Below are 12,845 nucleotides of genomic sequence, written 5' to 3' on the forward strand. Positions count from 1 at the left end.
GAAGAAAATAAATACTGAGAGCAATTAAGTGCTGAGTGAATGAAAACAAACTTAAGCATGAAGTTTTTTTTTTTTTTTACATAAAAATTACTTTAATTCATATATAAGTAATTTTAATATTTAAAAAAATTCATGCTTATGCATGGATTTATCAGGGTTTTTACTCTCTTTTCTTTATTAATGTACAGAGAAATGATTTAAAATTACTGCGTTTGGGAACAATATGTGGTCAGAGGGAAATTAGGTTGAAAATAAATATTCCTACAAAAACAACAAAAAAGAAGCACTTATGCATTTTCCTCCAAATCTGTTGTCACCATAATTCATTCAGACTGTGGGAGAGGACAAGGTCACGTGGCCTGAGCTGCTCTTTGACCATAATGAGCATGGACGCTAATGCTCTTTTAAAGTAATAAAACGTCTGAGTGGATCCCTGTCATTTTTGGGAGAATCACTAACATCTTGATACTTTTCACATGTGGCACTCTAGCGTCTGTTTCCACCATTCTCACATCACAGCAGGAGTGCAGCACAGCCAGTATTTTTTGTTAAAGCTCTGTCTGCTTACAGAGTCAGTACGGCCAGACTGTAGTCTTCTAAATGTGTTTTTCAACACTGTTGCTCTGAATTCAAGATTTATGCTGTCTGTCAGACGTGCAGTGTGCTGCTGAAATAACGTCTAGAAGCAGAAAAGCAAATTGTAATGATTTTCCCAGGCTTTGTATATGGTTTCACTATTAGTTATACTTTCACAACAGTAGTATTACTACTAATAATCTATTTATACTTTAGGCATATTTTAGTTACAAAACCTCCAAGTGTTACGAACTTTATTTATAACTCACTGAAAAGAGAACATTTTTATGCAAGATAACGCTGATTTGAATCTTTTCGGCATTTTAAGTCATTCATCAGTTAGACCAAGAAAAAGAGGCACAACCCTTTCTGTGGCTTTCTCTGATTGCTGTTTTCTCCGCTTTGTTTACTGAGAGAGGGGAGGCAGGCTGTTAGGTTTACAGATCCAAACCCCAAACACATTCTTCGCCATCAGCAAAAACAAAGCCACGCCACTCTTTCAGACAATTGCTGGGCTATAGATAGACCACAGCAGAGCGGATGTCTGGCCTAAACGAGTGGCCGGAGTCAGCTAAAAGAAAAGACTGACGAAAACTCAGATTTATACCATTTTCCCCTGAGTCCAAATGTAGTCAATCATAATAACGCACAATTAGATTTGTGCTAACTGCATACCTAAATCATCACGTCTGCTTCCAAATGTCTTATGTGATGTTATGTGTTACCAGAAACAGAATAAATATTGTATGTAGTTTCTGATACAGTTTGACATGCTGTTGTATATAAAGGGAAATATGAACAAACAATATTTAGGTGATATTTACACAATATTTGTGCATTTCAATAGACCAGAACCCACAAAAGCAAGTCTGCTTGAGACAACTGAACATAGGTTGTGGCTGTTGCGGATGATAGGTCCAAGGCAAAACCAAAGAAAACAAGCTTTGGAAACCAAATATACTTGAGGAGAAACAAGCTATGGAGCAAGTGGGGAGGGGTTGTTTGTCTAACTATCATTTTAAGAAAGAAATCTTACTCTTGACCATTTACCAATTTTAGTGTTCAAAGGGCTTGTAGAGAGGGAAGAAAAAAAAAAAAAAACAAAAAAAAAAAAAAAAAAAGAACACACCCTCTGCTACAAGGTTTTAACAGAGCATCCTTTTGATGAGTCAATCATGAACAATTCAGCAGGTTATTGTAGGGAGTTCTGAATTGCATGAAATTAGCTATAAAATGACTCATTGTTTAAGCCATTTACAAACTAGAGTGAGAACCTATAGACGGAGCTTCTGCAATGTTTTCCTTTTACCTCATATATTCATTCAGGACATGTTTGGGTTCTAAAGAAATGCATCTCTTAGTTTTGCATTGGTTTTAATGGCAATGTTCATGCTTTTAATTATAAATAAATAAATAAATTTAATTTCCAGTCTGTTTGCATGCTCTAAACCAGTTTAACGTGTTTATGAAGCCCCGGTGTCAGTAAATGGTTAATGATATGCCAAGTATGAGTGAGTGAATCTGGCCGTCTCTCTCTATCCGTCCGTCCTTCTCCCTCTCTCTGTGTGTCCATGTCTCCATCTGAGTCAATTCAGCTTGGGAGTGGCATATTGTCACATATTTGGCGGCGAAAGGCGATGTGTCCCCTACGCCGAGGATCACAAATATTTGTTTGTTTTTGGCAGTGCAGGAGAAAGGGCAGCTCTGTCTTGACCTCAAGACCAGGACTTCTTATACCTGCCCTTCTGCATGGCTAGGCTGTGGTCACTGAGCCAGTACTGGGTCAGGATCTGTCTCTAATAAGGACCTCTGATGGTGAAGAGATACTCGGCCAATTCATACGGTCCGTTTAGGGTCCGATAGCACTCTAATCTAGACTGGGTTCTGGTCATATTTTCCCCGTGTTCTAGAAAGGCTGATTTGCAGTGTTTGATCATTTGGTTCAGTCTGATTAGACTTGGACTTGGTCAGCAGTGCTGGACTGAGACTGTGGCAACAGTAGGCTAGTCAGTTTCAGAACCAGCTGATAGAGGGAACTGAGTTTAGGGCTGAACTCTTGGGGTTTTTTGTGCTTCATGCTGCAGTGTGTTTGAATCAGAATGTCTTCTTGTCCCATCTGGTATTCTTGTCCCATCTGGTGTAGTCGAGTTTATTGAGTTGACCCCATACCTCACTTCCATACAGTGCAATAGGCACAAAATTTTTGCACCTGATACTGACCGGGATGTCTACTTTGTGGAATTTGTTCCTGACTTCACAGAAGGCCCTTCGTGCCTTTCCCTTTAGTGCATTCACTCCCAGATCAAAGCCCCCTGAGGCGCTGATGGTCAGGCCCAGGTAGGTGTAGTGTAAAGAGTGCTCTAGGGCGGTGAACAGTCTGTTGCTCTGAAACCTGGCTTTGTCTGGAAGATTACAATTTTTGTTTTGTCCAAATTGACAGTCAGGGCCCAGTTCTGACAGAACTGCTCCAGCTGCTGCTTTAGCCCCCGCTCAGTGGGGGACAGCAGCACCTGGTCGTCTGCATAGAGCAAGAATTTAACCTCCATGTTGTCGATGGACTTCATGAGTACAGAGGCTGCAAATTTCTCCAGGAACACCACTAAACTGTTGAAGAAAGGAATCTGGAATATGTTTAGACAACAGAAAGAAAGGCAAATGTTGAAAAGCACAAACTGAGATATAGACTTATTTTTGCTGTTTCGGATCCCTTATGGTGGAGATGTCTCCAAATTCAGGAGATGGCTAACTGCATTACCCAAATTGCTAAAAATAAATAAATAAATAACTTGAATTACAAACGAGTTTCTGCGTTAATTCAAACAGTGATTAAAATCTTACAGACAAGTTAAACTTCATCCACCTATAGTTGTTTTTTTTCCCCTCAAACATACCACTCAACTTTAAAAGATGCAGAGCTCCTGAACATGAACAAACCAGAGAGAACAGTGTTTTCCCACAATCGGAAATGTCCCCTCTAAGCTATGTAGGCTGTATGCAAAAAATAAATAAAGGAAACATTCAGTGCAATTTGCCCAGTGTAAAATACATGGTGCACGCACACCCTTGTCTCAAACTATTTCCAGTTACAAACAAACTTCTAATAGATTTATTTCTGTGGTTTCTGACAATACCAATAGAGTGTCCAATTTAAATCATAATAGAGCATTGTGACTACAGGCTTTCATATTAACTTGTTCAAACCATGTTCAAAACCTGCAAATGTCAATTAAATAGAACAGGATCAACAAAATTCATAATTATAAAAGGAATATACAAACAAACACACTTGGCCAAATTATTCACAGCAACTGTATTGTTATGTCTCCCTACAGTATAGAAAATGTGTCATATAACACATAACATATTTAACACATCAGTCAATGTCCCGCTAATTTTGATCTAACTGGGACACTGCAGGAAGGCCTTTTGTTTTTTAGCTTGTCTACTGTTGCTTTAGCTGTGGGTTTCAGGTCAGGATCATGCTGAAAGGTAAACATCCTTCCAGATGTCCTCATTTTGATAATAGGGAGCAGGAATTCTAAAAACATCTGTCCAAGTTTTCCATACCATCCAAGCCTAGTGCCTGCTGAAGTCTTTATGCATTTAAAAAAAAAAAAAACCCCAGCCATAAAAGGATGTTGCCTGGCATTATAGGGTCATGAACAATATTGGGTTTTAGCCAACAGTGGTGGAAAGTGCACTGAAAAACAAGGGCTTAACTGTCATGGGGCAGAGGGCACAGCTTTCTTTTTCCCCAGACACCAATGAAGGCCGCTAACATGGAGTTTGAGAGTTGCAGAACAACATTAAAAAAATATAAGCACATAAAAGCCTACAGTTCTTTCAAAGATATCTCATCAAGGATCTCACAGTTTAAAATGTTTTTATGCCCGTCACCTGATCCATGTCTTTAAACTGAAACTGAAGGTGTTTTGGTGCCTGTGTCTGATTCTTTAGTTTGACACGCACACTACATAGTAATGGTTACCCAAAGGAGTATACATTATTTTTTTTATTTTATTTTTTTTTAAACAGTGTTTTTGAGTCCAGTATTATTTGCTCATTAAAAAGTCAGTAAAATTAAAATGGAGTGAAGACATTAAATTAATCTAAAATTAAAGTTTAAGATTTTAGTAAAAATTACCAAAAATATTTAGTGGGTTATATGTAAAAATATGAATTCCAATTTCTGTTTTTTTTTTTTTTTTAAACAATGTACAAACTTACTAAAAGCAAGTCACAATCGGTTGATTCATATTATTTGTTTCATTCCTGATGTATGCTTTTAGCCATCATCATTTTAGTGAAACCACTTGAATTCCGTTGACTAACCCCATTGATTAACCCGATTCTTGCATCAATTCCACAAAAGAAAAAAAGAAAGGTTTCAATCATGTCCTAAATAAGACAGATCCTGCCAATAAGTGAAATACAGCCTAAACTAGCAATGGTGGCTCATTCTAGCAAGTAAACAACCCTTTTAGCCACATAATGCTCAAGCAGCCAAGGGCTAGAGGGATAAGCTGCATATCTGATTGATGACACTTATATTGTGGCACACTGACTTTTTATCTTAAAGGTTCTCTAGTTTGGCGTACTAAAGTTAGCTTCATACCTCAATTCAGGCTTACTGATGAGAAAGCTACATCCAGTGAGTGGTAATTATTCTTTCTTATTGGTGTATCCCTCCAACATCAAAAAGATCACTTTAGTTTCCCTGAGCTTTTGCTCAAATCACCAGCTGTTTAGACATTCTGCATTAGCCAAAATGCCCAGTCACGCCTCTTGTTTTAGTAGTGATCTTAGTAAAAATAAACATTCTGCTCAGACTCTATTGAACTCCAATTAGAGTCTCATATCTTCTTTAGATCACATCTCTTTTGTCTAATGGTACTTCCTATTCTAAGGAACTTTAGGATAATTATTAAGCCTCCTGAATTATCAACATGCAACACATTTTCTACCCAGTATTTCCAATTCTACCCACTAGCTAGTCTCCCTCAAATCCATGATTCCTCCAAGGCAAGTGAAGCTAGCCAATGCTTCTTTTCCAACTGCAGGCACTGCAAAATCATGGGAAAGTTGAATACACCTGCACGTCTAGCACACTGTCAGCATCATGCTGAGTGAAGGGTGGAGAGTGAGGTCCATACCGCTCACTAATACACAGCAAAGTCATTCATGTTCTCTTCAGCTCACAGCCACAGATGGCTGTAGAATTGCCAGTGGACTGCACACATTACCTCTCAGTTGCAGACCAGTGTTTAGACAGTTGTGCCTTTTGCAAGCCCCATTTGCAATTATTTTTATTTAAAACAATTTTAAACCTATTGTCCCCAGCCAAGTTTAGTAGATAATAAATAATAGTAGCAGTAAGCATCGTCAGTTGTTTTTATTTTTTTTTTTTTTTTTATATTTTCAATTACAGCGGTAGGGATGCTCAAAGCTACAAATGAAAATAAACATATTAAGGGAAAAATGCTTTAAGAATTAGACACAATGAACAAGTACTAGAATAAAACTGTACAAGTCCACAGAGGAAAGTGTGTGAAATCTGTATGTCTAGTTTCAGATATTTCAGGGTCACAGCCAATATATGCTTTCCCCATTTCTTTCTTCACCACTGTTTCCCTATTTAACCCACTCCTCCCTGTCCTGGCTCCAAACTTCCTTAGTTTTTGTGTCACACAGAATAACAAACAGTGGCTTTCTAAAATGTTTGTTCTCTTCGGCGCTCTTTTTGCCCTGCTCTCAACCTGGCCAAAATTACTGGTTGAAGGAGCTAAGTAAGGACGAGTGGAACCACAAATGTCAGGGCCTTACAAAAAAGATGTTACCTAAACAGACTGGCCAACTAAATACAGTGGGTGAAAAGGAACGGAGATGAAAGTCAGCATGGTGTTGACCACTTTCCGATCTCAAGTCTCACATAATTTGAGATGGAACGAAGCATAAAATAAGCAACAGTTTGTTTCATGATCATGGTCATTTAATAAATATATTGCAGCTTAAATGCCACAATTTATTTTGGGGTTCGTTTTTTTTTTTTTTTTCTTTTTTAGATTTTTCCCCTCAAGTTCCTCAGAGTTTTAAAAACAAATTATATGTCGAGACACTTGAAGGCCAGTTCCAACAAAACAACATGGATAAGACATACATAATGTGGTATTTAACTATGAACATACCAATGTACCCAAATAGCAATGCAAACATGCAGGTTATGTGCATTGTGGAGATAAATAATATCAGATGCAGTCAATAAATCCTGCAATCCAATATAAAAATATCTGAAAGTGTGTACAAACTTCTTAAAATTAGTAATTTCAGCCCATTGATCTGGAACTAAAGATCCAACATCGTCCTGACCTAAGTAACGCCCTAGTGACTGAACACAATCAAATCCTCAAAAGCAATGCACCAATATCTGGCAGTAAACCTACCTTGTAGAGTATAGGCTATTACATCAGCAAACTCCCTATGAATAACATTGATTTTAGAAGAAATATCAGGCAAGCAGGTGTCAGATGACATTTGACCATATAGTATAACTGAGCAACAAATGTCACAATCTCATTTTAACACGTCATAATACAATTATACATAATACCTCCCTGTGGTCTTATAGTTAATAGTCTTAGTTATTCAAAACTCTGAGAAAGTTAAACAAACAAATGTTTTGCTTCTTAAGTTTGGTTAACAAATATCAGCATGACTTTTTTCCCCCCCTCATGCTCAAAACCAGCACAACACTTTGTTTTTAACTGTGACTTGACACAGAATACTTTGAAAACCTTTCATATTCATGTACTTGTGTTGGATGCAAAAAAAGAAAGCTTCAAAATTACAATTTGAGCATTTTATAGATTGTGTGTTTTATGCTAACTTACCTGTTCTGCAGCCTTCTTTGCTCTGTGGTTGGTTGTGGAGTATCTCTATCTGTTCTATTTTGTCCACTATTTCTTTTTGTGTGTCCTGCAAATAAATGAATTTGGGGAGAAAAAAAATCTCAAACAACCATAAAAATACAGAAAAATACATACAGAAAAAACATCTGTATCAATAATTCTGTATCATCACTGTCCAATTAGAAGCCTGTGTTTCCCGTTGAATACAGTAGTTGTACTTCACACTCTGTGGAAATTTCATAATTGATAGACCAATAAAAATGCTCCCAAATTACTTGGAATAAAATCTATTTACATTGACTTCCATTGAAAGTTAAATATCTGTTTTACTTCACCTGTAAAGTTACTATTTTGGGAGATACACTTTTTTTCCACTGGACAACAAACCTATACCTCCAATATTATTATCTGGATACTAACAGTGTGTAGACAAATACTGGTTGAGTAAAACTGAACTTTCTCACCTAGTTCTCACAGTAAAATCAAACTACTAACATTAATCAATAAACAATAGGCTAGTAAACCATACAGCTGAGACATTCCTGAATAAATGGCTCTTTATCAGTGTGGTTCAACAGCACATAAAGCATTTTAACAGCACTCCTAGAAACTAGATAACACTCAGTACACAGGGGACAAAGGTGTTCTTGGTTAAGTAGATTTAGATGATGTCTAACTTAAATCTGCTCTAACTTAAATCTAAACCCCATTTCCAGAAAAGTTGGGACACAGTTTCAGAATGGACTCTGCTTTGCCTCATTCACACTGGGCCAATGACACTACATTCCATTTTCAACCCTAAGATTAATGACTTATTGCCACTCACAGCCTAGATGGTGAGGTAAATGTTTCTCATATCATTTATATTTACACTTACTGTGTCTTATCCAGAGCGACTAACAAATGTGCATATCATAACCTTAATGACTGCCCCAACTACTATTCATTCATTCATTGTCATTCATTGTTGGTAAAACTATTAATCTACAGGAGTTAGACAATAAAAGTGAAACACCTGTCACTGTAGTGTGGAAGGTTTCATGGCTAAATTGGAGCAGCCTGGTGGACAATCTTCATTAATTGCACATTGCTCCAGTGAGACCATGTGCATCTAATGGTTCAAACATTGTGTCCTGAAGGTGGTGCCGTGTATCAGGACGACAATGCACCAATTCACACACCAAGACTGGTGAAAGATTGGTTTGAAGAACATGAAAGTGAAGTTGAACATCTCCCATGGCCTGCACAGTCACCAGATCTAAATATTAATGAGCCACTTTGGGGTGAAGGACCGAGTTAGGAAACGTTTTACTCCACCAGCATTACGTAGAGACTAAGAAAGGCTTAAAATCCCTCTGGCTACTGTGCCAGACTTGTATATGTCATTCCAAAGACAAATTGACGTTGTATTGGCTGCAAAAGGAGGCCCTACACCATACTAATAAATGATTGTGGTCTAAAACCAGGCGTTTCAGTTTCATTGTCTAACCCCTGTAGTTCAGGACCACAGTGAGTCCCACGCTGGATGAGGCACTTGTCCATCACAGGGCATTACACACTCACACCAATGGACATTTGTGCATGGCCAATTCACCTACCAGCATGTGGTTTTTTGGTTTTTTTTAGGACTGTGGGAAGAAACCTGAGCACCTGGAGAAACCCACACAGACTCAAGGAGAACCCTCACCCTTGTCGCCAAAGGCAGGGCTCAAACCCACAATCCCAAGACCCTGGAGCTATGGGAGAGCCATCCTGCTACAATTATTATTTATGCAATTTTCTGTGCTCATCATGAAAGAAATCATTTGTTGTAAAAATCAATCCAGTTCAAACATGTTTAATCAATGACTAAATGCTTGGATACAGCTACCGGTCCACTGACCATAAACAGCTGCAATGAGCGAACTTCAAATCACGAAATAAACATATCAAAGTATGTGTAGAAACATGCACATAAGAACAGGTGCATAATTACAGGAACAACACTCAGTGTTTGTTTGCAGGTATGAATGTTGCAGATAGACAAACAGTCTCAGCTTGCACAACATCGGGTCATGTCGTCACAGATTTGCATGGCTGAGAGTGACCTTGAACACCTGCTTTAAAAGTATTAAGTGCTGCTATGGGAGAGTCAACAGCAAACAATTGCTCATCAGCCACCCTATACCAAACACAAGTGAGGCTAGCAGATGTGTTGGCAAACTGACAGAGGAACACTTAAAATACTGTAACTGTTCACAACGCAATGCCAAAAAAAAGAAAATGCCTATATGTTGTGTGTCTGATAAGATCAGTCAATGTTACAGTTCAACAAACGTGTTGGTTCTGACAAATATTTTCAATAAAACGTAAAGCACTGCTTTTCCTAAGTGCAGTGCACAAGCTTTGTTTGTGTGTTGAGAAACACAGATTTAAGGACTTTATGGGTTCACATCATAATGCTATTATCATGCCTAGCTATACTTTATTTATTTTATTCTATGTTTTATACATTATTTTCTATTAATAACAACTCCCAGATGTTTTTGTTTTATTCATATTGACATATAACCTAATAAGAATGTGATATAAAAATGCAGAATTTTTAAAACTATATTGAATTATATTTTCACCAAAAATAAAATATTAACAGTACATTACAGTATTAGGCTTTTTAAAAATCAGTATTTATGACAATATATATGAATGGCTGACTTGCCATAGTCTTTTTTTTTTTGGATGTACATTAGATTTAAATGAAGGAATATGATTACATTTCTTTATAAGACAAATCTACAAGAATGGATTAGAAAAGCACAAGTTCCTTGTCAAATGAAAGAAATTAGATTTAGAAGTAGATTTGCCTTATAAAGAAATGTAAGCAAATCACATTCCTTCATTTAAATCAGATGCACAAGTCAGCAAAGGAAAAAACATCAGTAGCCCATCACCATAATCCTATACTAGAGTATAATTGCAGGCCTTGGAGCCAAAAACCAGCTGAGATGGTCTTAACTCTTTTGCTCTGAGGAAATTTGGTGTGTGTGTGTGTGTGTGTGTTTTGGTGATTTGGCCTAGCCTTTGTTTGTGTCAGGTTTCAGCTTCCATGCATGCTGCCCTATAGCTCAAAACCAATGTGGGTTTTCAGATCATGACCACAAAAATGCAGGCCAGATGGACTCTGATGCACTCTGTAGTACTGCAACCTCTTTTCACCCACATACATAACTTGCATATATATACAAAACACAGTGATTTGCATGACATCTAATGCCAAAGAGCCTATTATTCCCAACACAATCAGGACATTGTGCCATCACAGAGTCAAGAGTTTAGACATAATAACTAATTAATTAAAACACAAATCGTTAGGCCATTCTGGAAAAATTGAATATAAACCTTTTTCAGGATGTAACAAGGCATCAAGGTGTCGGATGGTAATTCAGGTCGCATTAATAGTGTTAATGAACCAATGCTATTAAGACCTGGACATTATTTTATAGAATATAATACAACCTATGTCACAAGAATACAGTCTAAACACTAATGTGAAAAATTAACCATAAAAACTGGATGCACAGAGAAAATATTTAATATCCATTTAGCTTTTAAATGCACATTCTTCCAAAACAACACAAATCACTCAGGAAATAACAAGAAACACAGTTAGGGATTAAGTTATTATCTGTACAGTTAACTAACAACTAAATATCATAACAGTCATGGGATAAGTATCAGTATACCAGTACAAAAGATATCACTGAGCACTATCTGGATCAGTTTCACTTCACTGTCAGCCACCTCACACAACCCCATCCTCATACACAGCATTTAAAAGGTTGATGTTACTTCTATCCCCTTAATTGTACACCTGAAGATTCACAGTTCACCATATGTATGCTTCTAATAGTCCAAAAGCATATTCACAGTTCAAATATGGCTTTGTATAAAAATGTATTTAAAAACAAATATAAAAAAATTATAAGTACATAAAGGTTTATTTTGGTTCAAATTAAATCAGACGTACAAGGAAAAATAAATATGTAAATTAACAAATTAGCACAGGAATTAAAGCAGAAATTACTTACTTCCTCTGGAGCTACTGTCTCCCTCTCCTACTCCTACTCCAATGCACAGAATGAGTACTATTCTACTTCTCAGTGGTTACCCACACACACCCCATCAGTATGACCACTCCCCCCAGTCCAGACTTCCCCTCCCTCCTTTTCCTTCCACCCTGGGTAAGTACGTTTCTGTCGCCTCCTCTGACTGAGACACACCAGGTAGTCTGCCAAAGCACAAATCCACATTTTACATTTCAAACCTAATGGAACTTTAAAAGACCATGCAGTGTTTCTGCCATTTTCAGAACAGCATTTCAAAATTACATATTTGCAAAAATTCTAACCTCATTCAGCCATTCAAAAGCCAAACTACCCACCAGACAACTCTAAAACTAAATTCAGAATTTAGTCAGTTATTTATAAGAGAGGCATACTTACCATTACAAATTAAACTCATGGCTTTCAATGTCACCTTTAGAATTTTCAGACTGTAACAATGGTTTCCCAAACCACGGATGTACTTCTGTGCTAGATAAGGTGTTCATGACGTATGATCTTTCAGCTGAACGGGCAGAAAAACAACTCTGTGAAATAGCTCAAAAGAAAGAAGGTGGGAGATGCTATGTGATAAGAGTAGGTGGAGATATTTTTTTGGAGTAGCTACCATCCAAACATTTTCCATCTGCCTTCAATTTTGCTTCGTAGCCAAGAGGGCTCATATTTTCTCCCCCAAAGTGTCTTTGAAAATTTTTGTCCTTTGCAAGTATTTACCTTTACTCCTTAGAAAGGAGTAATACCATAAAAGGTAGAATTTGTCCAGGGTTTACATTTGTTCAAGTCAAAGAGTTATCTTTATATATGCTACCTGTCAACAGTTTAGACACACCTAATCAAAGAATGTCTTAAATGTCATAGAATAGAAAAGGGAAGCTGTAATAAATGCAAAGAGCGAACACACTAGAATATACACATAGTAAAATACTGAATTACATACATTTTGCTATCAATTTGAATGAAGTCTCAAGCAGGATATTGTATATAAATATTTATAAGCATGTGCATGTTTTTGTTGAGGTGGACAAAAAGCTTAGAACGTTGAAGTTACTTCTGTTTATGCTAAGGCTATGCTTCTGTTTCACTGATCACTCATGCTTACAATTATTGTCTGTATCATACATCTTTTGAATATTCTTCAACTTTTTCTCTATTAAAAATTCTATCCACTCTACTACTGGAGACTTTGTTGTACATCAGAGTTTCTGGAATGTTAATCAAATGTGTGCCTGAAAAGTTTGACGTTTATCGATGTCCCTGAAAGACG

At 37.1% G+C, this 12,845-nt stretch overlaps 1 protein-coding gene across 3 annotated transcripts in view; it reads right to left on the bottom strand.

The window, feature by feature from the left end:
- Positions 1–12,845, bottom strand: part of LOC136676682 (smoothelin-like) — a 73,100-nt gene that overhangs the window by 34,510 nt on the left and 25,745 nt on the right. For all 3 annotated transcript variants that reach the window (XM_066653848.1, XM_066653846.1, XM_066653847.1), the window contains exon 6: positions 7,464–7,548. In XM_066653848.1, the coding sequence (XP_066509945.1) occupies positions 7,464–7,548 (85 nt within the window). The remainder of the gene's footprint in view (positions 1–7,463; positions 7,549–12,845) is intronic.

This window comes from Hoplias malabaricus, chromosome X2 (genome assembly GCF_029633855.1).
Source record: "Hoplias malabaricus isolate fHopMal1 chromosome X2, fHopMal1.hap1, whole genome shotgun sequence".
Lineage (NCBI taxonomy): Eukaryota > Metazoa > Chordata > Actinopteri > Characiformes > Erythrinidae > Hoplias > Hoplias malabaricus.